The 26,912-nt window shown below is 42.7% G+C and overlaps 1 protein-coding gene across 1 annotated transcript in view; it reads right to left on the bottom strand.

The window, feature by feature from the left end:
• Nucleotides 1-5,959: 5,959 nt before the first annotated feature.
• Nucleotides 5,960-26,912, bottom strand: part of LOC136181089 (NLR family CARD domain-containing protein 3-like) — a 119,177-nt gene continuing 98,224 nt past the window's right edge. The window contains exons 7-20 of the mRNA XM_065961359.1: nucleotides 19,489-21,292; nucleotides 19,209-19,382; nucleotides 18,940-19,113; nucleotides 18,671-18,844; nucleotides 18,402-18,575; nucleotides 17,656-17,823; nucleotides 17,489-17,535; nucleotides 15,855-16,050; nucleotides 15,575-15,748; nucleotides 15,306-15,479; nucleotides 15,037-15,210; nucleotides 14,029-14,196; nucleotides 13,862-13,908; nucleotides 5,960-8,744 (exon numbers count right to left, since the gene is read on the bottom strand). Coding sequence (XP_065817431.1) covers nucleotides 8,179-8,744; nucleotides 13,862-13,908; nucleotides 14,029-14,196; nucleotides 15,037-15,210; nucleotides 15,306-15,479; nucleotides 15,575-15,748; nucleotides 15,855-16,050; nucleotides 17,489-17,535; nucleotides 17,656-17,823; nucleotides 18,402-18,575; nucleotides 18,671-18,844; nucleotides 18,940-19,113; nucleotides 19,209-19,382; nucleotides 19,489-21,292 — 4,214 coding nt within the window. The 3' untranslated portion in view covers nucleotides 5,960-8,178. The remainder of the gene's footprint in view (nucleotides 8,745-13,861; nucleotides 13,909-14,028; nucleotides 14,197-15,036; nucleotides 15,211-15,305; nucleotides 15,480-15,574; nucleotides 15,749-15,854; nucleotides 16,051-17,488; nucleotides 17,536-17,655; nucleotides 17,824-18,401; nucleotides 18,576-18,670; nucleotides 18,845-18,939; nucleotides 19,114-19,208; nucleotides 19,383-19,488; nucleotides 21,293-26,912) is intronic.

The following is a 26,912-nucleotide window of genomic DNA, read 5'->3' as shown; positions in this document are numbered from 1 at the left end:
AATGTTCTGCATTTCATCCTTATCAAGGGGGGGGGGGGGGGGGGGGGGGAGCCGTGTCGGAATGGGCGATGGTGGGCGCCGTCGGGTGTTTATGGGAGAGAAAAAGGGAGAAGGGTGGGGGTTACTTTTTAATCCAGCATTGACCAGCTCCTTCATCTGGTCAGTGAACTCCAGGTGGGGGGAGGAGGGAGATAGGGTGATTACGGAGGAAGATGATGATCTGAATGGGGTTTGAGGGGTCAAGGGCGGTGAGAATTCAAAGGTGTTGGTGTTGGTGAGGGGGTCGAAGGTGGATGGAGACCCCTCCTCTTGGTTCCGATGTCTCTCCTCTTTAGGTCTCTCCTCAGATACTGGCAGACGTGATTCTTGACGAAGGTTTCCATCACGCTGTGTTTTGTCTTTCTTGAAGCTGTTTTCTTTTGTCTCATGTCCTTGGCGACAAGAGAGAACTGATGGTTGAGGCAGGAAGTAAAATAGGTTAGAGGTGAACAGTTTCACCCCTGACATGTTCAGGCAAAATCCATCTGCCTTAAAAAGATGTCTGCGTTCCCAGAAAATGTTAAAATTGTTAATAAAATTCACTGAATGGGCATTACATGCAGTTGTAATCATTGTATTCAGTGCCAACAACCTGCTGAATCTCTCCTCTGCTCTTCTGACTGGTGGTATGGGGCCACTGATAAACACATCCACATCCAAGGGGCTGACCATCCTCAGCAGACCAGTGAAGTCCTGTTTCAAGACTTCAGATTGTTGTTTTGTGACGTCATTTGACCCAATGTGTAGTATGACATTCTTCACAGTCAGGTGTTCAGCCACAATATGCAGGATCCTTTCTGCTAAATCAGAGACCATATCTCTGGGAAAACACAGTACTTCTTTGTTTTTACCGAACATCCTTTGTACATCTTTAACAACAAAGTCACCCACAATCAGAGTTTCAAGCCCAGATTTTTCAAGACAGATTTTGCTGATTTATTTTCAGGAAGTAATATTCCACCAATTTTTGAAGATGCTTTTCTTGAAGATGCATGTAAACTAAAGGACGATTTAGAGAGAAATATGGGAGGAGAAAACTATTCACCAAATTTATTTTTGAATTATGATATTACCTTGGAAGAAGTGAAAACTGCTATAAATAAGTCTAAGCTGAAAAAAGCAGTAGGTGTGGAAGAGATCCCAAATGAAGTATTAAAATCACCTCCTCTTTTAAACATGCTTTTCTGTCTGTTTAGGTTTTGTTTTAAACACGTGGTATAAATCTATTATCAAACCTATCCCAAAGTCATCTAAGGATGACCCTAGGATACTACTCAATTACAGAGGAATCAGCCTTCTTAGCACAGTGTATAAATTGTATAGTAGTATTTTAAATGCTAGGCTGACCCAGTATCTGGAAACAAAGGAATATTTAGTTGATGAACAGAATGGGTTCAGAAGGAATCGAGCCTGCATTGATCATATTCACACAATTTCAACAATTGTCAGGACAAGAATGGCAGAAAATAAATCTACTTTCGTATGTTTTGTGGATTTCCAAAAGGCTTTTGATTAGGGCGGGCGGCTTGGACGAAGACTTGGACTCGTTCTAAAGCCCTTCCTCCTTTTCTGCTTGCTTAGTGGTTCCCTGGGCGACCAGGGAATGTTTGTTATGCAAGGCTGATTTGGGCTCAGCCACTTCAGACAGGTCCACAGAGCCAGCAAAGTCTGCTTCTCCTGTTGCAAGTGTGCCATGACACCCTCTCCAGGGCCACGAGCCATGTCCCGTGCTGTGGCCAAGGAAAACCCAGGACTTTTTTGCAGGGCAGTTTTGGGTGCGATGACTGCTCTCGGGCGTTCTCCACTAAGGCAGGGCTCTCTAATCATAGACGGTCCCAACACACGGTGGCGTGTCACTGAGATTCCCAGACAGCAACGAGCAGAAATCGGGTTTCTAAGCTGAAGTGGAGTGACGCTGAGGACAAATATCTATCCCATTTGCTAACAGTGACAGGATAGACAGCAGCAGCCCTGGATGAAGCTGTCTCTCACCTAGTAGGCCGGAGTCGCCCCCAGATCAAAGCCAGGTGGAGGACGCTTAAAAAGTCTTCTGTGTTAGCTGCCCCGGTGACCTCCTCCCCCCAACACTTTAGACGCCAAGCTTCGAGCCCTCGAAGTTCCTACACCTGCAGTTCCAGAGGTTTCCGTGTTGGCTCCGGGACAGGCGCAGACAGGTCAGTCTGCTACCACCAGGCGGGGCTTCTTTTCAACTGATATCTGTACCATCAACAGTTATTTGAGGGCCATCCAACGGTTGCTTCGGCGGCGGTACTTCAGGACCCCCAACATGGCTGTCGTCGAACGCTGAGATCCAAGCGGAGACCAAGGAAGGGCGGAAAGAAGTGCAGGGCTTGTTCTCTCTATAAGACCACTCAAGAACGGCTGCATGCGGATAGGTCCGCAGCGGCTAGGTGGATACTAGACGGTGTGGAGGAGGTCGCTTGTAGCATCGATATGGATGCCATTGTGAGCGCATACAAAAAGGATTGGGGCTGAGATAGTCACTTCTGTGGCTTGGGTCAATTCGCGGCCCTCCCTGCAGCCGACAATATATCGCTTTAGTGCTCCTTCTCACCTGCAGAGGTGTTGAGGGCGTTGAAGTAGATGAAAAATGGCTCGGCCGCCGGGCCCGATCGTAGCCCAAAAGTGGATCTGTTGAGGTGGAACAAGAAGGGGGTCAAACTGGCGGATCTATTTAATGCGATTGTCCTTACTGGCCGTCTTCCTGCCTGTCTTAGGGGTAGTCGTACTACCCTCATCCCTAAGTCTTTGAGTGACTCTTTACAGAGGGACATAAACCAATAGCGGCCCATTACCATCGGCTCCGTGATCTTAAGGACCCTGTCCAGTGTTTTGACTAGTCGGTTGACTGAGGTGTGGGCCCGGCACCCCCGCCAAAGGGGCTTCATACCAGCCCCTGGTTGTTCCGAAAACATCGTGGTAGCGGATGGCCTGATGAACTTGTGCAAGAAGAATGGCGGTTCTCTAGCGTGTGTCTTCATCGATCTCTCAAAGGCCTTTGACTCAGTGTGTCACGGACACCTGGGCTGAGGTGCTGGATAAGAAGGGGGTTGATGTCGATCAGAAACTTCATTACCGACTCCAATAAACAGTGTTTTACTAGGATCAAGTCGGAGAGATTACAAAACTGTCTCTGTATTTCTCTTCATCCTCTCTGTCTGTATTTCTCTTCATCCTCTCTGTCTGTATTTCTCTTCATCCTCTCTGTCTGTATTTCTCTTCTTCCTCTCTGTCTCTGTATTTCTCTTTTTCCTCTCTGTCTGTATTTCTCTTCTCTCTTTCTCTTATATGAAACAGTTACAGTGTAAGGATCCTTCTTCTCTCCTGATATCTTCTCTTTTTTCTGTCACTCTGTTTCCTCGGAGTCCTCTGTGTTGGGTAGCACAAGTTCTTCAGACAGCTCATGTGTAACCTTGTAATAAATAAACTGATGTAGAGTGAGAAAGACTTTCATCTACTTGTGTTATTTTGTGTCGAGTGTCTAAAGTGTCTTTGGTAAAGAAAAGGAGCTCAGCAGATCCTGATGCAGAGCGACCACAGTCAGGTCAGGTCGATGTCGATTTCACTGAAAACCTGTAAGCCTTAATAAGAATCCTGCAGTCAGAATACAATATTGTTGGGCCACGCAGGCTTAGGACAGTCAAACAATGGACTTGGGCCTGCACCCTTGTGGGAAGTCTCATTTGAGTGATTCACTGAAATCACAAGGAAGCCTAAAAGGACTCCTTATCCCAGAATTCCCTGCGGTACTTCACACCTACGTGTGACGTAAAGGGGGGACCGGAACCTGAGGGAGACCCCACAGGAAGGCGGCCAGAAGACAAAACTCCAAGACTTCCCTTGTTAGACCTCTTTCCACGCGCTGACTTCTGGTGCTCGGAGATCCAAGCTTATCTCCTGTTTCCTGCAACAATCTTCCTTTGTTTTAAGTTTTTGGCGCGCAGGTAATCCGCGGCCAGCAGTGTTCTAAATTCCGAGCTCGGATTGTCCAGTGAACGCATCTCAGTTTCTCGGAGAGCGTCAGACTATAACAGATTATCAGAAAGATAACGGTCTTATTCCGTCCTGTAACGAAAGGACATCAACGGACATGTTTTCACTCGACGGAGAACCAACGAAGCCGCTCTCGCCGTAAGGGACCCTCGCCGCCATCAGACGCCTCTGCACCAGGACGGACAGAAGATCTGCTCCATCGCCGGACTCTTTTCCTTTCACCAATCGCGGACAAAGCGATTCACAAGTGAGGCTTAATTAGGTCTGGGCAGAATTAGCTTTAGAGAGTGTTTTTAACAATTGTTGATCGAAGCAGAAACTGTAATTTTTATCTTTGTTGGACCGCTGCGTCCTGAGTTTTAACTGTTTAAAACTCTTGTTGTTTCGGACCGCTGCGTCCTATATGTGTTTAGCGTAACAGCGTTATAACTGGGTATTACTCTTCTGATCAGAAAGGCCAGTGTAAGCCATATTAACTTGAATTCGGCTATTGGTTTGTTTCTGTGAATGAAGGGAATTACTCCGAGTTGTGGCGCGGGAGTCGGACTGTGATCCGGCCTCTTCAGGCACGCATTTCTCTTTTATTCTCTTTTATTTCCCTTTCTACGAACACACATACACACATATTCCTGTGTAAACGTACATCTGGAGACCAACTCCACCACCGCGCCATTACGCACAGAGATCTATACACTCGCGGCTATCCAGACGCCTCAGAGACACAGATCGTGTAGGGCCGAACTCAGTCTCTTTTAGACCTTAAGGCCACATTTAGGCCTTTGTTAGGTGTGCGCCATCGGAAGGGCGACCACGTGGGACGAAGTAATCTTCCCCCCCCTTCTCTCTCCCTTTCATCCACACGCGCACGCACCCAGGTCTTTGTTAGGTTTGCGCCATCGTGAACGACCACGAGGGTACGAAGCCATCTCCCCCCCTTTCTTCTTCCCCCCCTCTCTCTCTCTCTCTCTCTCTCTCTCTCTCTCTCTCACACACACACACACACACACACACACACACACCTACATTCACACCCCTTCCACAAGCCTTTGCTTGATAATGTTTGTTGCTTAGATTAGTTTATAATAGTTATTTGTTTAATTAAGTTAATTGATTTTGGATTGATGTTGCTTTGTTTAAATAAATTCTGTTATAATTTAAGAGAGCAGCTGTTTGTGGTTACTAGTGTATTTACATTGTGATATAAGCTGGGTGCGAAGGCTTTGTGTACGGATTTCACGCCTTCAATTTATTAAATATAGTTATTCATTATTAATAATATTAGTAATTAAATAACTAATTTGAGACTGATTTGAGTGATATTTTGGTTATATTTACCTGATTACAGGTTGGTGCCCCAAAACGAGATTAAACATAGTTTAATGATATTTTATTTATATTATTAATAATTAAGTTTAATTATTAAAGAATATAACCAAAGTTGACTTGATACAACCCCAACAATATAAAGAAAATCACAAACTGAATGATAACACCTGTAGATGTCATCTGGCATTCTGGATTTTCTCAACATATTGTTAGAAGAAACGATAGAGATGCATTATAGCCTTCAGTGTGTGTAACTAAATGGTATATGGAAAAAAACACTTCAATGGTGTGTTTATTTGTTCTGTTATCATTTCTCTCTTTGGCTTCCTTTTTGCTGCTTCACTGCTTTTTATACACTTTCAGCTAAGAGGAAAATGATTCTTCGATTGGTCTTGGCGCTATCCAATTCCCACGGTAACCTGACTCGTCATCAATCTTAAAACTTTTCTTATTTCAATAAAAGTAACTGCTTTCATTAATATTTCACTTCCAAGCAGACCCTTATTCTAAAAGACTGAACACATTGGTTTGGGTTAGGCCACGATAGTAAAAGAGTTCAAAGAGGAGACTTTAATAAAGCGAGGTTACAACTGTTTATTGTGTGTGGTTCTGATAAGCAAGGAAAATATCTATGAACAAAATTCTTCCCATATACATTCCTATTATAATTGTAAAGTAATCTGGGGAAGCAGTTTTCCACTTATACAATGTTAACCATGCATCTTTTAGCATCCTTACCTTCCTTTTTCTTTAACACCAAACAACACAAATCAGAATTTAAGTTAATATCACCATTAAATGAATCTGAATTTTAGTATCTATTCAGTTCTTTATCTTTTGTTTACAATTTAAACAAACCAGTTAAATGTGTTCAATATTAATTATTATTTACCCTTCTAATTGAATTGTTTCATGTGAACACTACACTATAAAACCAGAATGCAGAGTGCATCACTATGAAATAAACAGCCTACATTAAATACATGTCACCATTCAAACATTCTGAACAGATAATTACCAAAGAACACAGCACACTTACCAAAGGTATCTCTGCTGTCTTCCTTTCATTGAATTCAGCCTGAAAGTGTCTCAGCCTCTCACCTCACTCCTGCTCTCACACACACCGCTGACACTCCTGTCTGTCAGTTAGAGCCACTCAGCAGGTTTACACACCTGGCTCACAAAGGTTACCTGATTTCCTGACCTGCTCAGTGCTGCTCTCCAGTGTTCAATACAAACTTTAAATAAAGGCTGACAACAGAGATAACCTGATAAGTAATAATAAAGCTGATTAACCTTTAAACACAAAGTAAATAAAAGCACATAAATATTTAAATTTAATGTTTGTCCTTAGATTTTAACAAAACAAAGACTGATTTAAAAAAATCCCCCAGACACCAAACATTTGTTATATGGAAAATAACTCGTTTTTTGTTTATTTTTTTTATAAATAACAACAGTGATCAAGTAATAAAATTGGCAACTAAAGGTTTAAAATCCTCAAAATGATTGAATGTTTGGTAGTTTTGAGCAGGGCGGAAGTTGTTTAAGAGATTTATGCAGAAAGAAGCAAAAAAAAAAAAATTAATCTGTATTATTTTTATAGCAGATTTTGAAAGTGGACATTTTTGTCCTTAATGACTGAAGAGGGTAGTACATTAAACTGATGCCTGAGGGTTTAAAGTGTGTCTTATACAGCAGATTTGATGGTAATAACAGCTTATTTCAAGAACCTTCATATAAAGTGTTACCCAAGAAGAACTTAGACTGTGTGTGGGGGGAGCGAGTGAGGAGAAAGAGTACGAGGTGAGAGAGTGTGTTCTTCAGGTGTGAGCGAGAGGCACGTTATGATGCCGGGGACCGGAGCAGAATAAGCAGGAGAATGCATGAACTTGGAGAGGGAGGGGGGCACGGGGGTAAACTCCCCCACTCACTCCTTTCACGCCGTTATCAGCCGCAACATGATACAATGTTTGCCCCACACACACAAATACACACACACACTTGAGTCCCCACAGTTCGCCGAGTCGGGTGACGAGGCTTTTATAGGTTTGGTGACGTGGGGCTGTACTCCTACGTCATACTGTACTCCAAAAAAACTGTTAGAGTTTTTCAAACAGAAGGGCAGACACTATGCACATTTCTAACACAATATTTCAAATTTCAATACTTTGTACTCAAATGTCGAGATTGGGACTTGGATTGATCCATAACACTACTTAATACTCAAATACAGAGGTTTAGAGTTGAAGAAAGTGGTTTTAGGGTTTAGTTACTCTTTAACCAGAGCTGTCTCAGTGCTGCGGTTTGGTCCAAAACCTGACTGGAAGACATCCAAACAGTTGTTCAATATCAAGAAGTTATTTAACTTCTGAAACACAGCTTTGTCTATCATTTGACCTAACAGAGGAAGATTTGATATAGGCCTGTAATTATTCATTATTGTCTAGATTGTTCTTTTCTAGTAGTGGCTTGATGACTGCTGTTTTCAGGGCCTGTAGGAAGACACCTGAGAGACAAGTTTACCATTTGTAACAGATCTGGAGCCATGACTCCTCCTCCTGCTGCCAATATCAAGACAGCAGGAGGAGGACTTTAATTTTTTAATTGTCACTTGTTTTTTATTGGTGAGATCAGAACAATACAGACATTAAAGAAGGGGGTCCATTGTTTTTCTGTAATGTAGAACATTTAACCCCCATTACCACCCCCACCCCCCATTATCACGCCCCCCAACCATGAAACAGACCAGCTGGACAGAGTGAACAGAGTCAGCTGATCTTCAGTCAGCAGTGTTTCTCAGACTGACAGACCACACAGAGACACTGAAGAACCACGAGACCAGAACATAAACCCAGGATAGAGAGGTTCAGTGAATGTGGTGTTGAAGGTGTGGAGGTGGATCAGTGTGTCAGAGGAGACTCTGTAGAAGGACAGAGAGCCAGCAGGACAGTCCACATACACTGCTACTCTGTTAGAGACAGAGGAGGAGGAGGAGGAGGAGGAGGAGGAAGAGGAGGAGATCTTTGTTTCTCCGTTATTGTGCCTGACATAGTAACCTCCATCAGAGCAGCTCAGACTCCAGGACTGATCATTTAATCCAAACCAACATCCATTCATGTCTCCTCTCCTTCTGATTCCTCTGTAACTCACTGATACATCAACCTCTCCTCTCCACTCGACCTCCCAGTAACAGCGACCAGTCAGACCAGTCCTACACAGCAGCTGAGTACACCAGTAATCAAATCTGTCTGGATGATCAGGATATGACTGAAGCTCCATCACACATGTCACCTTCCTGTTGTTGTCAGACAGTTTCAGGTTTCTGCTCACTGTGTTTGTGTCCAGTTCCAGCTCACAGGCGTCTGATGGAGAGAACGAGACACAACACAGCTGCAGGTTATCATCTGTTCATTCATCAACAACTTTACTGACACTTACTGATAGGGCTGTAAAGGTACACGTACTCGGACCGGACCGTTTCAGTACAGGACTGATCCGAGTACGCGCGGAACAAAAGTGATTTAATCTGTGTTCCCACACGGACCGCAAAGCAGAAGCACACCTCAGGGTGGAGGAAGGCTGTGGCTGCTGGTATGGGACACAGCTTTTAGTTAGTAACTTGTAAAAAAGTTCAAACATAAACTGTGCAGATTAGTAGTTCCTCGAGTCCTGTTGGTCTGGACAGTTGCATATAACCGGGATGGAGTTCTTTTTACAGACTTACTCTTAAGTTTTGTTTTCATTTTCAGCGATGATCCCGCTCAAACTAAGAGCAAAAGGGGAGGGGGAGACGCGTCTCTGTGGGAGAATAACCTGCAGCATGATAGAATGAACACCTCCCTCCCCATTCCCACAATAATGGACAAAGAGACGTTGACAAGACGAGAGTAGTGTGCCGTTGTTGTTCAGAGGACATCGGGTACGTCACAGGCAACACGTCCAACTTATTAAAGCACTTGAAAAGGCACCACGCAAACGTAAACATCACTGCAACTAGGAAAAAACAGACAGCCTTTTGCTAGTAATTCTAAACGGGCCAAAGCCATAAAAAATGCCATTGAAGTTCTTATATCGACAGAGGGAAATATTAATAGTTCTGAAACTACACTGTCCCAGATGTGATTAGGTTTATTATGTGCTCAAAGGGCATTCAAAAAAGTGTTGCCTTCATAAACTAAAAGGTGGAAGTGTAATTTAAAAGAAATATTTTTATATATAGGTTATATTAATTACTTCATTTCATTCTAAAATACTTTATTTCATTCATATTTTTTATTTATTGGAGACTCTTTTGGTTGAAGGAAGCAGCATAAGTTTATTTTATGTTTCTTTTTTACGATGTTTAATTTAAAATGTTATGAAAAAGTAACCTGAGCAGGTGTACAAGTCTGAACTGTCGATGCTGCACTTAGTCCAATGTGTAAAAGGGAAATTATAAATGTTCCTAATAAAGAAAAAAAAGCGTTGCATCAGGTCCCTTTACTGTAGTGAAAATGTACCAAACCAAAGCTTCAAAACTGAGAACTGTACAGAACTGAAATGTTTGTGTACCGTTACACCCCTACTTACTGAGAGTCAATCAAACTTACAGTTCATATTCAGCACTGAATGATGTTTGACAGCACTGAAATGTAATAATCCACTTCTAATCAAGTTCAAATGGAGTTACCATGGCAGCCAGGAAGAATGGAGATCCAAATCAACAAACACATGCAGTGAATAAAGTCTGACTAATCAAAGTGCAGCACAAAGAATCTATGAACCATCTGCTGTCTCCAACTGTTCTGTCCTCAGAGGTCACATTCAGCACAAACAGGAGCCTCATTTCCACTTTCACTGTCACACACAATGTGATGGCAGCAGGAGTGTGCCACGTCCCTTTGTCCTGTCTAACTACTTTTAAACTGTGTTTCTGAAGTCATGGAGACCATTTCTTTTCCATCAATCTAGGCTCTACAACATACATGTTTTTGTTTTAATTGAAATTTAACTGGACTGGATGAACAGATCAAAATCTGAAGAAACAGATGACAACTCAGTCCTTGTGAGTTTTTCTCTGCTTGTCTAAGGTGTAGGCCACGCCGTCCCGACCTCACCTGGCCACCTGGCGGCCTGCAGCTGACTTGTGTATTGTTGTTGGATGTTCCTGCTGGCCTGTACTATGGTGATCGTGGACTTTGCTGTGTGCCTTACTGTCTGCACAGCCAGAAGACGAGGAGGAGAGCTAGCTTATGTCTCTAAAGATATTCTGTTTCTATTTCATCACTGAATTCACGTCTGGATGTTTTTAAGGAGAGAACTTGATGTTGGAGACTCTGCATATTTACATGTTTATGAAAATGAACGTCAAATCAAAAATGATTTTTGCTGTTTTTAAAGTTGATGAGCTCCACGAGCTCGACTACGAGCAGCCGGCCAGCAGCCAACATCAAAATGTGAAATGTCACAAAAACTGCATGTTGTAAAATATACATTTCTGTTGGATGTGATGAATGTTGATTTTCTATTCACTGGATTATCACTTTTATTTTAGTTTACATTTTTTATTTCATATTTAAACTCTCATGAGTTTCCATCACCCTCACTTTTATCATCACTTTGTGTTACTTCCAGCCCTCATCCTGTTGTAGTTTGAAAGGTTTAATCATAACAGAAACACAATCTGGACAGCAGCAGGCACAAACCAATAGTTATCTAACCTCTGAATTTAGCCAAGTCATAAGATCATGTTCTGATACACAAGACACACACACACACACACACACACACACACACACACACACACACACACATACACACACTCTTTCCTGTTAAGAGACCAGTTGTCTGTCCAGGAAACTTCTAGGAAATGGTCTTCATATAGCACACATGTCGTAATTACTCAGTGTGTTGATTGCCCATAAAAGGATGATTGGGATGTTATAAAAGTTCCGGTTGAGCGAGGACGCTGGCGTGTATGTCGCCGCTTCACGATCCGTGACAAAAATCGTGTTTCTTTTGTGCTATCTATGCTTCTCCCTCCTACTTATCCTCTACTAACAGTCTGCAAACAGATCGACTTTGCTGCTGCTTTCAGTTTGTGTAAACTGACAGCTACTCACCATCTATGACGATCAGCTGTTAGCGCTAGCCGCCGATCAGCTGTTAGCTTCTCGCACAGCTATCAGGATATCCTCACCAGTCTGTGATCACTGGACCCTCGCCTGCCTTATTGGTGGACCGTCCTTCTTCGTCGGCCACGTCATCTCCCTACCTGGCTTGGGACCATCGCCCTGCGCCACCTGTTGGCTACCGCTGGCTGCCGCTTCCCCCCTACTCTGGCTCGGCTGCTGGTGAAGAGGCCTGCCTGACAACCAGACTGCCGGCTGCTACTCTCCTGCTCAGATTGTGTCCAGACGGGTCCCCCGTCTGCCACAAAATTGGTCCTTTCCTTATCCTGGTTTGGCTCTCATTCCTGCGGTTTTCCTGACCCCGGCTGGCGCCCGGTAGCCTGCGGCTAGCAGCTGCTCTCCCTGCTGCGGACATGGTACTACTAACATACTCCGCTCTGCAACTCCAGAATCTCGCCTGCCACTTCTCTCCGGACAACCTTGCTTCCATTAAATCTTTCGGACTCCTGCGCCGTCCTCACTACGTGCATAGGGCTGCCCGATGCAAGTTTGTTTACACTGACCATGCTATCCCCACTGTAGTGTCTGACCGGCGCCATCATCACAACAAATCACACGTGCACACCAGAAACCTGATACCTGTTGTTGTGTGTGTTGACAGAACCACTCCTCTCTCCCCCTCTGCTTCAGAATACACCACCGCCTCATTTATGCTGCAGAATGCTCGCTCCCTTAACAACAAAGCAAACCTATTTCACTAAATATCAAACTTTACTGACAGATCCACGTCATCACAATCATTCAAACCGATGGTTTTATTTAGGCTATAATCGCGCATGTAGTGAGCCATTTCCAATAAGTAACTTTCATTATGACAATATATAAACATAAAATAAAAATAAAAATAAAAGTCTGCCACATACATATTGCATCAGCGCCGTCTCGCCTTCATTATCCCGGACGGACCTCAGAGGACCGGACTTATACACTAATGTAATCACTGATGTAGAGTTAAACATTAGACTAACACAAAGACCATAGAGCCTCCAGTTTTCATTAATATATTTCAATATCTTGCATTTATCATCAATTGTGAGTTTTAGTTTTAATAAAGAGTGCACAGAGACATGGCGATGGCTTCACACATTTCACCTCCTCCATACTCAGCACATCTTCATCAGCTGCATGTATTTATTCTGTAAATAATTCAAGTGTGGACATTAAGTCGGGGCATCTCTGACACGATCATTAAGCCATATATTTGCTCATAATTAGTCACAGTGCAGACGGAGATGCCCACGAAAATATGTGGCCAACAATTCAAAGTTTTTGTTGGTTGATCAAACCTTTGATTAATAATATGATAGAGTGAGGGAGAATGCTGACTGACGTGTCCTCTCTGCCACTATATGAAGAAATCAGTGTGGGTCCTGTAAACATGTAAACATTGCAGATATACTCGTGCGTAATGATGAACGGTGGATGTTTTGGCACATAGGACAGCGTGAATGCAGCAGCGACGTGGTGTCATTCTCTGAATTTTCTTCAGTTCGTGATCCTCCTGCTGCAGCAAACTACCGATATGTCCATTTTATCCTTCACTTCATTCACAAGTTCCTTTGTTTCTGGGTCAGAAAGTTTCGTTTCTTCGTCTAAACTTCGGTTTTCGTGATCCAGCGCTGGAAACCTTTGATCTGCCCCCTCGTTTGTATGCATTTTCATTCACGAGCTGCTTTGCATTGATCGTTTATGGTTGAATGTGGGCGTGTAGAGGGCGGAACATGGGAATAATTTACGTGCGCACATTTCCAGGTGGATGGTGATTTATAAAGGGAACATTGCGTGCAGGTGTGCGTACGAACGGTTTTATAACTCTGAATCATTTTGTGCGCACGCCTTTTCCGGGTTTTTGGCACACGTACATTTTTAGTATGAATTTTACGCACTCTTTTATAAATGAGACCCCTGGTCATTTTTAAAAACCTCCTCAAACACCATCTGTTCACCAAAGCATTCAGCCTCATCTAACACTCCCCTCAGCTGATCACCCACTCCCTTTCTCCTTCATTTGTTTGTCTAGTGTTTCTATCCTTTCTCTTCTCTGTTTGTGTTTTTCTATTCCTCTCTTGTTGTCTCCCATTACGCCCACCCCCCCACACACACACACACACACACTTTGTAAAGCATCCTTGGGTTTCATGAAAGGCGCTATATTAATCTAAGTTATTGTTATTAACTTCTCTGAGAGAAATAAACAAATCCTCTATTCACAAGCCATAGTCTCTGTCTGATTGTTCAAGAGCATTTACTCTTCTTCACTCCAACATGTGCTGCTGTGTTCTGATGAAGAGAAATTAAAACACACTCACACTTCCTCAGACCAGGCTTCAGTCTGTGCAGTCCACTATGGTCCAACCTGGAGGAAGAAACCAGATCAGAATCTATTTCATACATCTTCATTTAAATCCAGCATCAGACACGAAGCAGAGTTCATCATTCAGAAACAGTGAGACAGCTTCTGTGTGTCTGTCTGTACCTCAGTGTCTCCAGTCTGCAGTGTGGATCCTCCAGTCCAGCAGACAGCAGCTTCTCTCCTCGTTCTCCTGGATGATTGTAGCTCAGGTCCAGATGTCTCAGGGGGGAGGAGCTTAGAGCTGAGGCCAGAGACGCACAACCTTCTTCTGTGATCAGACAACCTGACAGACTACACACACACAAACCAACACACACACACACACACACACACACACACACACACACACACACACACACACACACACACACACACACACATATAAACACCAACACACCAACACACACACACACACACACACACACACACACACACACACACACACACACACACACACACACACACACACACACACACACACACACACACACACACACACACAAGCACACGCACATGCACACACACACACACACACACATACAAACACACACACACACACACACACACACACACACACCAACACACATAAACACACACACACACACACACAAGCACATGCACACGCACACACACACACACACACACAGACACAACATGCTTAACATCCATTGGTCCATTCTTCTCTATTTTAACAGTAACATCCCGTCATAACCATGCAGCTGAACAGAATAGACTTCATAATCTGATACTAATCAATATTTACTCTGGTGACAAATAGTGAAGGTAAGACAGAGCGTGAGATAAACACACAGACTGCTTTGACATCAGCAGTGATGTAGAAACAGTTCTGAACTGTTTCATCTGAAATAAAGATTCTTTAGTTCTTTATGTTCCAAACATTATCCATGGTTTGTTTGTTGGTGGGGAAAGAACTTCATATTTAACTTTCTTTATTCCAGTCCAGCTTCCTCAGACTAAAAGACTGAGAGCTATAGAACGAGCTCAGAGCTTTACAGCTTTAATGTGGTAACATACAGGAAAACTTTAAACCACCATCAAGGCCCATTTAATAAATGATTCATCAACAAAACATGATCTTAAAGGACTAATGTGGATCAGCAGCACACTAACCTGAGAGTGTCCAGTCTACAGAGTGGACTCTTTAATCCAGTAGACAGCAGCTTCACTCCTGAATCATGCAGGTTGTTGTTGCTCAGGTCCAGCTCTCTCAGACTAGAGGACTGGGAGCTGAGGACTGAGGACAGAGCTTCACAGCTTCTCTCTGAGAGGTTACAGACACTCAGCCTGAAGAGGATATGTTTGGTAAGTTAATCAAAATATCAAATAAACTAAGTACATTTAAGCTTATTGGGTAAACTTTCACATGAATAAGTCCTTACCTGAGCGTTTCCAGTGAACAGTGGAGAGTCTTTAAACCACTACACAGCAGCTTCACTTCTGACTCATGCAGGTTGTTGTTGCTCAGGTCCAGCTCTCTCAGACTAGAGGACTGGGAGCTGAGGACTGAGGACAGAGCTTCACAGCTTCTCTCTGAGAGGTTACAACCACTCAGCCTGAAGAGGATATGTTTGGTAAGTTAATCAAAATATCAAATAAACTAAGTACATTTAAGCTTATTGGGTAAACTTTCACATGAATAAGTCCTTACCTGAGTGTTTCCAGTGAACAGTGTAGAGTCTTTAAACCACTACACAGCAGCTTCACTTCTGACTCATGCAGGTTGTTGTTGCTCAGGTCCAGCTCTCTCAGACTAGAGGACTCGGAGCTGAGGACTGAGGACAGAGCTTCACAGCTTCTCTCTGAGAGGTTACAACCACTCAGCCTGAAGAGGATTCAGAAGAACACAAATGAAAGCAATTACAAACTATAGTTGTTATTTCTGAATGAAGAGAACTACATTTGAACTGGATAGTTATGTGAGCACGTACAGAGCTTTGTTTGAAGCTTTGATCACAGGCAGCAGCCTCAGAAGAGCCTCCTCTGAAGCAGAGTATTTCTTCAGGTCAAACACGTCCAGATCTTTTTCTGATGACAGTAAGATGTAGACCAGAGCTGACCACTGAGCAGGAGACAGTTCATCTGTAGAGAGACGTCCTGATCTCAGGGACTGTTGGATCTCCTCCACTAGAGAACGATCATTCAGTTCATTCAGACAGTGGAACAGATTGATGCTTTTCTCTCATCACTGATGTAGAGTTAAACATTAGACTAACACAAAGACCATAGAGCCTCCAGTTTTCATTAATATATTTCAATATCTTGCATTTATCATCAATTGTGATTTTTAGTTTTAATAAAGAGTGCACAGAGACATGGCGATGGCTTCACACATTTCACCTCCTCCATACTCAGCACATCTTCATCAGCTGCATGTATTTATTCTGTAAATAATTCAAGTGTGGACATTAAGTCGGGGCATCTCTGACACGATCATTAAGCCATATATTTGCTCATAATTAGTCACAGTGCAGACGGAGATGCCCACGAAAATATGTGGCCAACAATTCAAAGTTTTTGTTGGTTGATCAAACCTTTGATTAATAATATGATAGAGTGAGGGAGAATGCTGACTGACGTGTCCTCTCTGCCACTATATGAAGAAATCAGTGTGGGTCCTGTAAACATGTAAACATTGCAGATATACTCGTGCGTAATGATGAACGGTGGATGTTTTGGCACATAGGACAGCGTGAATGCAGCAGCGACGTGGTGTCATTCTCTGAATTTTCTTCAGTTCGTGATCCTCCTGCTGCAGCAAACTACCGATATGTCCATTTTATCCTTCACTTCATTCACAAGTTCCTTTGTTTCTGGGTCAGAAAGTTTCGTTTCTTTGTCTAAACTTCAGTTTTCGTGATCCAACGTTGGAAACCTTTGATCTGCCCCCTTGTTTGTATGCATTTTCATTCACAAGCTGCTTTGCATTGACCGTTTATGGTTGAATGTGGGCGTGTAGAGGGCGGAACATGGGACTAATCTACGTGCGCACATTTCCAGGTGGATGGTGATTTATAAAGGGAACATTGCGTGCAGGTGTGCGTACGAACGGTTTTATAACTCTGAATCATTTTGTGCGCACGCCATTTCCGGGTTTTTGGCACACGTACATTTTTAGTATGAATTTTACGCACTCTTTTATAAATGAGACCCCTGGTCATTTTTAAAAACCTCCTCAAACACCATCTGTTCACCAAAGCATTCAGCCTCATCTAACACTCCCCTCAGCTGATCACCCACTCCCTTTCTCCTTCATTTGTTTGTCCAGTGTTTCTATCCTTTCTCTTCTCTGTTTGTGTTTTTCTATTCCTCTCTTGTTGACTCCCATTACACCCCCCCCCCCACACACACACACACACACACACACACACTTTGTAAAGCATCCTTGGGTTTCATGAAAGGCGCTATATAAATCTAAGTTATTGTTATTAACTTCTCAGAGAGAAATAAACAAATCCTCTATTCACAAGCCATAGTCTCTGTCTGATTGTTCAAGAGCATTTACTCTTCTACACTCCAACATGTGCTGCTGTGTTCTGATGAAGAGAAATGAAAACACACTCACACTTCCTCGGACCAGGATCCAGTCTGTGCAGTCCACTATGGTCCAACCTGGAGGAAGAAACCAGATCAGAATCTATTTCATACATCTTCATTTAAATCCAGCATCAGACAAGAAGCAGAGTTCATCATTCAGAAACAGTGAGACAGCTTCTGTGTGTCTGTCTGTACCTCAGTGTCTCCAGTCTGCAGTGTGGATCCTCCAGTCCAGCAGACAGCAGCTTCTCTCCTCGTTCTCCTGGATGATTGTAGCTCAGGTCCAGATGTCTCAGGGGGGAGGAGCTTAGAGCTGAGGCCAGAGACGCACAACCTTCTTCTTTGATCAGACAACCTGACAGACTACACACACACACACACACACACACACACACACACACACACACATACACACACACACAAGCACACACACACAAGCACACGCACATGCACGCACGCACAATATGCTTAACATCCATTGGTCCATTCTTCTCTGTTTTACCAGTAACATCCCGTCATAACCATGCAGCTGAACAGAATAGACTTCATAATCTGATACTAATCAATATTTACTCTGGTGACAAATAGTGAAGGTAAGACAGAGCGTGAGATAAACACACAGACTGCTTTGACATCAGCAGTGATGTAGAAACAGTTCTGAACTGTTTCATCTGAAATAAAGATTCTTTAGTTCTTTATGTTCCAAACATTATCCATGGTTTGTTTGTTGGTGGAGAAAGAACTTCAGATTTAACTTTCTTTATTCCAGTCCAGCTTCCTCAGACTAAAAGACTGAGAGCTATAGAACGAGCTCAGAGCTTTACAGCTTTAATGTGGAAACATACAGGAAAACTTTAAACCACCACCAAGGCCCATTTAATAAATGATTCATCAAGAAAACATGATCTTAGATGAATAATGTGGATCAGCAGCACACTAACCTGAGAGTGTCCAGTCTACAGAGTTGACTCTTTAATCCACTACACAGCAGCTTCACTCCTGAATCCTGCAGGTTGTTGTTGCTCAGGTCCAGCTCTCTCAGACTAGAGGACTGGGAGCTGAGGACTGAGGACAGAGCTTCACAGCTTCTTTCTGAGAGGTTACAGACACTCAGCCTAAAGAGGATATGTTTGGTAAGTTAATCAAAATATCAAATAAACTAAGTACATTTAAGCTTATTGGGTAAACTTTCACATGAATAAGTCCTTACCTGAGCGTTTCCAGTGAACAGTGTAGAGTCTTCAAACCACGACACAGCAGCTTCACTTCTGAATCATGCAGGTTGTTGTTGCTCAGGTCCAGCTCTCTCAGACTAGAGGACTGGGAGCTGAGGACTGAGGACAGAGCTTCACAGCTTCTCTCTGAGAGGTTACAACCACTCAGCCTGAAGAGGATATGTTTGGTAAGTTATTCAAAATATCAAATAAACTAAGTACATTTAAGCTTATTGGGTAAACTTTCACATGAATAAGTCCTTACCTGAGAGTGTCCAGTCTACAGAGTGGACTCTTTAAACCACTACACAGCAGCTTCACTCCTGAATCCTGCAGGTTGTTGTTGCTCAGGTCCAGCTCTCTCAGACTAGAGGACTGGTAGCTGAGGACTGAGTACAGAGCTTCACAGCTTCTCTCTGAGAGGTTACAACCACTCAGCCTGAAGAGGATATGTTTGGTAAGTTAATCAAAATATCAAATAAACTAAGTACATTTAAGCTTATTGGGTAAACTTTCACATGAATAAGTCCTTACCTGAGCGTTTCCAGTGAACAGTGTAGAGTCTTTAAACCACTACACAGCAGCTTCACTTCTGAATACTGCAGGTTGTTGTTGCTCAGGTCCAGCTCTCTCAGACTAGAGGACTGGGAGCTGAGGACTGAGGACAGAGCTTCACAGCTTCTCTCTGAGAGGTTACAGACACTCAGCCTGAAGAGGATTCAGAAGAACACAAATGAAAGCAATAAAAAACTATAGTTGTTATTTCTGAATGAAGAGAACTACATTTGAACTGGATAGTTATGTGAGCACGTACAGAGCTTTGTTTGAAGCTTTGATCACAGGCAGCAGCCTCAGAAGAGCCTCCTCTGAAGCAGAGTATTTCTTCAGGTCAAACACGTCCAGATCTTTTTCTGATGACAGTAAGATGTAGACCAGAGCTGACCACTGAGCAGGAGACAGTTCATCTGTAGAGAGACGTCCTGATCTCAGGGACTGTTGGATCTCCTCCACTAGAGAACGATCATTCAGTTCATTCAGACAGTGGAACAGATTGATGCTTTTCTCTGCAGACAGATCCTCACTGATCTTCTTCTTGATGTACTTGACTGTTTCCTGATTAGTCTTTGAGCCACTTCCTGTGTGTGTCAGCAGACCTCGTATGAGATTCTGATTGGTCTCTAGAGAAAGACCGAGGAGGAAGCGGAGGAACAAGTCCAGGTGTCCATTAGGACTCTGTAAGGCCTGGTCCACAGCACTCTGATATAAATGTGTTGGGTTAGGTTTTTCAATGTATACTTTAGACCACCAGGATGTTGTTTGTTCTTTTGACATCAGATTTACTCCAGAGTTGATGAAGGTCAGATGGACATGAAGAGCAGCCAGAAACTCCTGAACACTCAGATGGATGAAGCAGAACACCTTGTCCTGGTACAGTCCTCTCTCCTCTTTAAAGATCTGTGTGAACACTCCTGAGTACAAAGAGGCTGCTCTGATATCGATGCCACACTCTGTCAGGTCTGAGTCATAGAAGATCAGGTTTCCTTTCTGCAGCTGCTCAAAAGCCAGTTTTCCCAGAGACTTAATCATCTTCCTGCTCTTTTTATTCCAGTGTGGATCTGTCTCAGCTCCTCCATCATACTTGATGTTCTTCAGTTTGGACTGAACCACCAGGAAGTGGATGTACATCTCAGTCAGGGTCTTGGGCAGCTCTCCTCCCTCTCTGGTCTTCAGCACATCCTCCAGAACTGTAGCAGTGATCCAGCAGAAGACTGGGATGTGGCACATGATGTGGAGGCTTCTGGATTTCTTGATGTGGGAGATGATTCGGTCGGCTTGCTCCTCATTTCTGAACCTCTTCCTGAAGTACTCCTCCTTCTGTGGGTCAGTGAACCCTCTGACCTCTGTCACCATGTCAACACACTCAGGAGGGATCTGATTGGCTGCTGCAGGTCTTGTAGTTATCCAGAGGTGAGCAGAGGGAAGCAGTTTCCCCCTGATGAGGTTTGTCAGCAGCACATCCACTGAGGTGGACTCTGTGACATCAGTCAGGGTCTCGTTGTTTTTAAAGTCCAGAGGAAGTCGACACTCATCCAGACCGTCAACGATGAACACAACCTGGAACTCTTCAAACCTGCAGATTCCTGCTTCTTTGGTTTCAGGAAAGAAGTGATGAACAAGTTCCAACAGGCTGAACTTTTTCTTCTTCAGCACATTCAGCTCTCTGAAAGTGAATGGAAATGTGAAGTGTATGTTCTGGTTGTCTTTGTCTTCAGCCCAGTCCAAAGTGAACTTCTGTGTTAAGACTGTTTTCCCGATGCCAGCCACTCCCTTTGTCATCACTGTTCTGATTGGTTCATCTCTTCCAGGTGAGGCTTTAAAGATGTCTTCTTGTCTGATGGTTGTTTCTGGTCTGTGTGGTTTCCTGGATGCTGTTTCAATCTGTCTGACCTCGTGTTCATCATTGACCTCTCCAGTCCCTCCCTCTGTGATGTAGAGCTCTGTGTAGATCTGGTTCAGAAGGGTTGGGTTTCCTGCTTTAGCAATCCCCTCAAACACACACTGGAACTTCTCCTTCAGGTTAGATTTGAGTTTACGCCGGCACTCTGCAGCGACTGTTCCTGAAAAAAGAAAGAACTGAAATCAATGAACAGATCCTGATATAGATCACATGACTATCTGAGTTTGGAACTTTAAACCTCTTTGTCCTTTTTCTAAAATACTAAATCTGTTAAAATGTTCTTACTGCTCTGCAGACAGTCAGCCAGCTCCTCCTGCTTCATTCTCCTCAGGAAGTGCAGAGTGATCTTCAAAAATGCCTCTTTACAGCTTCTCCCCTGCTCTTCATCCTCACTCTGACTCTCTAAGCATTCTGGGTAATCTGGACTCAGAACCCTGTGGACTCTCTTCAGCTCGTTCTTCACAAAGGTGATGATGTTCTCCTCCAGCAGCTGGAACAGAAGGAGACACAGGATATTTAATATAAACTGGTAGAACTCAACATGTGATTCATCTGTCAGTCTGAAGGTCAGCTGGTCTAAACAGAACAATAACTTAGAATTAAATTATTGTAATGGTAGTGTATTAATTAACAGTGTGTTGAACACACCATAAAGATGGAGTCCAGGTCTGTTGGATTCTGCTGGTCTGATTGATCTCTGTGAACGTTGGAGCTCTCCTGTTGAACTCTGTGACAGGACATATTACACAAGAAAACAACAGGATATATATAATGAAACTCTGAGCCAAGATATGAGTCTTTAAACAACAGAGACATAACATTAACTTGATTTTTTATTCTCACCTTCCATCAGGGGCTGCTACGTGCTACGTACTACAGGTGAGTGTATTGCATAATTTCCTGTTCTCCGCTGGACTGTGTTGTTCAGTGCTGATCGTTAGAGCTAAAAGCTAAAAGCTAAAAGCTTAATTGTTAATTTTGCCTAGTTTCTTACGACTGTTGTTTCCAACACACTGTACGTTCAGACAAACAGAAGTGATCGAAAAGCACTCTTTCTCTCTAGCGACAAACCTGCTTAAAAGTTTTGTTTATTTTAGCTACCTACTCTTAGCTTAGCTTAGCAGTTAGCTTTATTTACAATGGCTTTGTTTTCTGTCTTTCCCTCTCCTGCTCTCTCCTGCTCTACGTGTCAGATGTTAAGTTACTCCTCGTCCTTCTTTAGTGATAATCTAAGAAATATAGTTTATTTTTAGCTTTGGAGGCGAGGGTGTCTGAGTTAGAGAGATGGCTCTGCACAGCTGAGTCAGAGTCATCGTATGCAGCAGTAGTTAGCCAGCCACCTGTAGCCGGTGCGGGCCGACATATTTTTTTAACAGTTTTTATCACTCTCCTCCAGGTGCAATAGAACGTACAGTTAACAAACGGCACATTACGCCTGAAGTAGCCACAACTCTTACATAACATCTTACAGAAATACCACCTTACCATCATCCTGTGAACAACTTGTTACCGATTTTAATTATAAACTGAGGACAGTGCTTGATGCCTGCTCTCCAATCACAACTAAGACAGTAAAAACAAAAAAGGTCGTTCCATGGAAAAACAATGCAACCAATGCACTTAAGAGAGACTGCAGACTGCAAAACAAAAATAGAAATTGAAAAAAAATATACTTGTAGAAGCAATAAAAGACTACAACAAAGCCATCCGAAAATCAAGGCAAGAATATTTCTCAAACCTGATAAACAGCACCAGACATCTTTTCAGGACAATAGATTCTCTGTTACACCCCACAACCAATAACAGCTCAGTGCTCTCAGGATCTTTAAAAAAATAATAAAATAATTTTAGTCTTCTAGTTAACCCTCGACCAAGGCTGAATTTTTCTTCTTTTGAAAGCCTTGTTCTTAGTCTTTCACATCCAGTCTCAAGAACCTTTCAGCCAGTTCTAGTTGTTGTAGTTTGCCGCCCTCCTGGCCCATATTCTGAATTTCTATCTGAATTTGCAGAATTCTTATCAAATGTAGTCCTTAGCAGTGATAGAATAATTGTTGTAGGTGACTTCAATATCCACGTGGATGTTGATAATGATAGCCTTAGCACAGCTTTCATGTCATTATTAGACTCTATTGGTTTCACCCAGGGTGTAAACGAACCTACTCATCGTTTTAACCACACCCTGGATCTTGTTTCAAAGATCATTTTTAATCAGATTGTTCCAGTTTAAACTGGCAGATGGATAATCAGTAGGAGGGCTACTGTATGTTATTTAGTTATTTAATCTTTTACTTGTGATATTGTTTTGTTTACCTGACTGTATGCGCATCACTCTTCTTGAATAAAGCTTAAAAAAAAAAACGATGTATGCGGCCGGTTCGGGTAACGTAAATGATGCCACTTCCATACTGAATGAATCAAGTAGGAACAAATATCTGCCTCCGCGCACCTACTGAATAGTAGGTACTAACAGTATACAGCACGGATAGTAGGTACTGATGATGTACAGACAGATTGAGTCGGTACTTGGCAATTTGGATACAGCCATGGACAGTTAGAGATCCTCACCTCAGAGCTTCATGTTCCTCACACAGAGAGGTTTTAGAGGGAGGGACTCCCTCCTCTGTGTCCTCACACTGATCCATAGCAGAGCGCCCCCTGCTGGGAGAGCTGCACTCTGTCACTACAACAACACTGATGGAGTTCAGCTGCTGAAGTCACATCCAGTCAAAGATCTTCAGCTGTGGAGAAAACAAAGAAGCTGCTGATTCACCTTCATCATCATCATCATCATCATCATCATCATCATCATCATCATCATCATCATCATCATCACCTCACTGTCAGTCTACTAACATCACATCTACCTGGTTCACCTTCATCATCATCATCATCATCACCTCATTGTCAGTCTACAAACATCACATCTACCTGGTTCACCTTCATCATCATCATCATCATCATCATCATCATCACCTCACTATCAGTCTACTAACATCACATCTACCTGGTTCACCTTCATCATCATCATCATCATCATCATCACCTCACTGTCAGTCTACAAACATCACATCTACCTGGTTCACCTTCATCATCATCATCATCATCATCATCATCATCATCATCACCTCACTGTCAGTCTACTAACATCACATCTACCTGGTTCACCTTCATCATCATCATCATCATCATCACCTCACTGTCAGTCTACAAACATCACATCTACCTGGTTCACCTTCATCATCATCATCATCATCACCTTACTGTCAGTCTACTAACATCACATCTACCTGGTTCACCTTCATCATCATCATCATCATCATCACCTCACTGTCAGTCTACTAACATCACATCTACCTGGTTCACCTTCATCATCATCATCATCACCTCACTGTCAGTCTACTAACATCACATCTACCTGGTTCACCTTCATCATCATCATCATCATCATCACCTCACTGTCAGTCTACAAACATCACATCTACCTGGTTCACCTTCATCATCATCATCATCATCATCACCACTTCACTGTCAGTCTACTAACATCACATCTACCTGGTTCACCTTCATCATCATCATCATCATCATCATCATCATCATCATCACCTCACTGTCAGTCTACAAACATCACATCTACCTGGTTCACCTTCATCATCATCATCATCATCATCACCTCACTGTCAGTCTACTAACATCACATCTACCTGGTTCACCTTCATCATCATCATCATCATCATCACCTCACTGTCAGTCTACAGACATCACATCTACCTGGTTCACCTTCATCATCATCATCATCATCATCACCTCACTGTCAGTCTACAAACATCACATCTACCTGGTTCACCTTCATCATCATCATCATCATCATCACCTCACTGTCAGTCTACTAACATCACATCTACCTGGTTCACCTTCATCATCATCATCATCATCATCATCATCACCTCACTGTCAGTCTACAGACATCACATCTACCTGGTTCACCTTCATCATCATCATCATCATCATCACCTCACTGTCAGTCTACAAACATCACATCTACCTGGTTCACCTTCATCATCATCATCATCATCATCATCATTACCTCACTGTCATTCTACTAACATCACATCTACCTGGTTCACTTTCATCATCATCATCATCATCACCTCACTGTCAGTCTACTAACATCACATCTACCTGGTTCACCTTCATCATCATCATCATCATCATCACCTCACTGTCAGTCTACTAACATCACATCTACCTGGTTCACCTTCATCATCATCATCATCATCATCATCATCACCTCACTGTCAGTCTACTAACATCACATCTACCTGGTTCACCTTCATCATCATCATCATCATCACCTCACTGTCAGTCTACTAACATCACATCTACCTGGTTCACCTTCATCATCATCATCATCATCACCTCACTGTCAGTCTACTAACATCACATCTACCTGGTTCACCTTCATCATCATCATCATCACCTCACTGTCAGTCTACTAACATCACATCTACCTGGTTCACCTGGTGTTATGATCTAATCTTCTGTTCTCTCTTATAGTAGATGATTTATTACTCTCAGATGTTCTGTTCTTGTCAGACTGATTATCCAGCTGAAGTATTAAAGTAGTTGTAGGTTCTGAATGTATTCACTGCACAGTCTGTAACTTGGACATGAATCACTCTTTTTTAAGATCTGTCATCATCTCCTTCTTGTTCTAATTTGATGAATTTAAATGATTTTATTTAAACTTGTATCTGTCTTTGTTCTGCTGAAACATTTGAATTGATCCTCTAGCATCAATAAAGTTTTATCTTATCAGAGGAGGCTTCACTGCAGGACTTTGAATCATAAAACAATAACAAGTCAAACCCAACAAGTCATTGATTAACCAAGAACACAGTCAGCTGATTGAGAGAGTTACAACAACTTCTTATGAATATGTTCCACTGTAAAGAAAACGTAATTAAGAAAATTGTTCAAATCAAAATGATAATCACTCAAACATTTCAATTACAGAAGATAAAGTGATGATCTCAATGAAAGAAACTTCCAGAGCAGGCTCGTCTTTAATCAACCTGTTAGCATGGTTAGCATAGCCTGCATCGGGACTGAGGATCATTGTGTGTCCTTCACTTCTACTTTAGTCAGAGCAGCTAATGAATCCGGTGGCTAACTGTTAGCTTACAGCTCTTTTTACACTTAAATTAAATGAGTCTTTCAAACAGTATAAAAAGTGTCTCTTACCTTCAACACAGAGAACTAATCTGCATCTTAACAGGACAACGTCAAAGTCAAGTCTCCTGACACCAGGAAATGCCAAAGTCTAATAATCACCATAGCAACAGGGAATCAAAGGTCACAGCTTTATAACATTTTATTGAAGGAAGCTTGTTTATTGTGTCAGATGATCTTTTACTGCTTTGATATCAGATATATCCTCGACCCCAAGGATGTGGAAAATGTTTTTAAAAGTGTCACTGTCAACAAGGCCACAGGGCCAGACGGCATTTCTGTGTTCTTATTAATGATGTGTGCAGAGGAACTAACACCTGCTTGGTGCCCCATCTTTCAGAGGTCAGTAGATACAAACACTGTACCAGCAATGTGGAAAAAGGCAGTCATCACACCTATCCCAAAAATTCCATGTCCTAAAGACTGTAATGATTTTAGACCAGTGGCTTTAACTCCTGTTGTAATGAAATGTATGAAAAACTTATGGTGAGCAGGCTGAAGTCGGAGGTAGGCCCACAGCTAGACCCATACCAATTTGCATACAGACACCA

This window comes from Labrus bergylta, chromosome 2, assembly GCF_963930695.1.
Source record: "Labrus bergylta chromosome 2, fLabBer1.1, whole genome shotgun sequence".
NCBI classification, from domain to species: domain Eukaryota; kingdom Metazoa; phylum Chordata; class Actinopteri; order Labriformes; family Labridae; genus Labrus; species Labrus bergylta.
The sequence above is the reverse complement of the archived record's forward strand: the minus strand, read 5'-3'. Positions and strand labels throughout refer to the sequence as shown.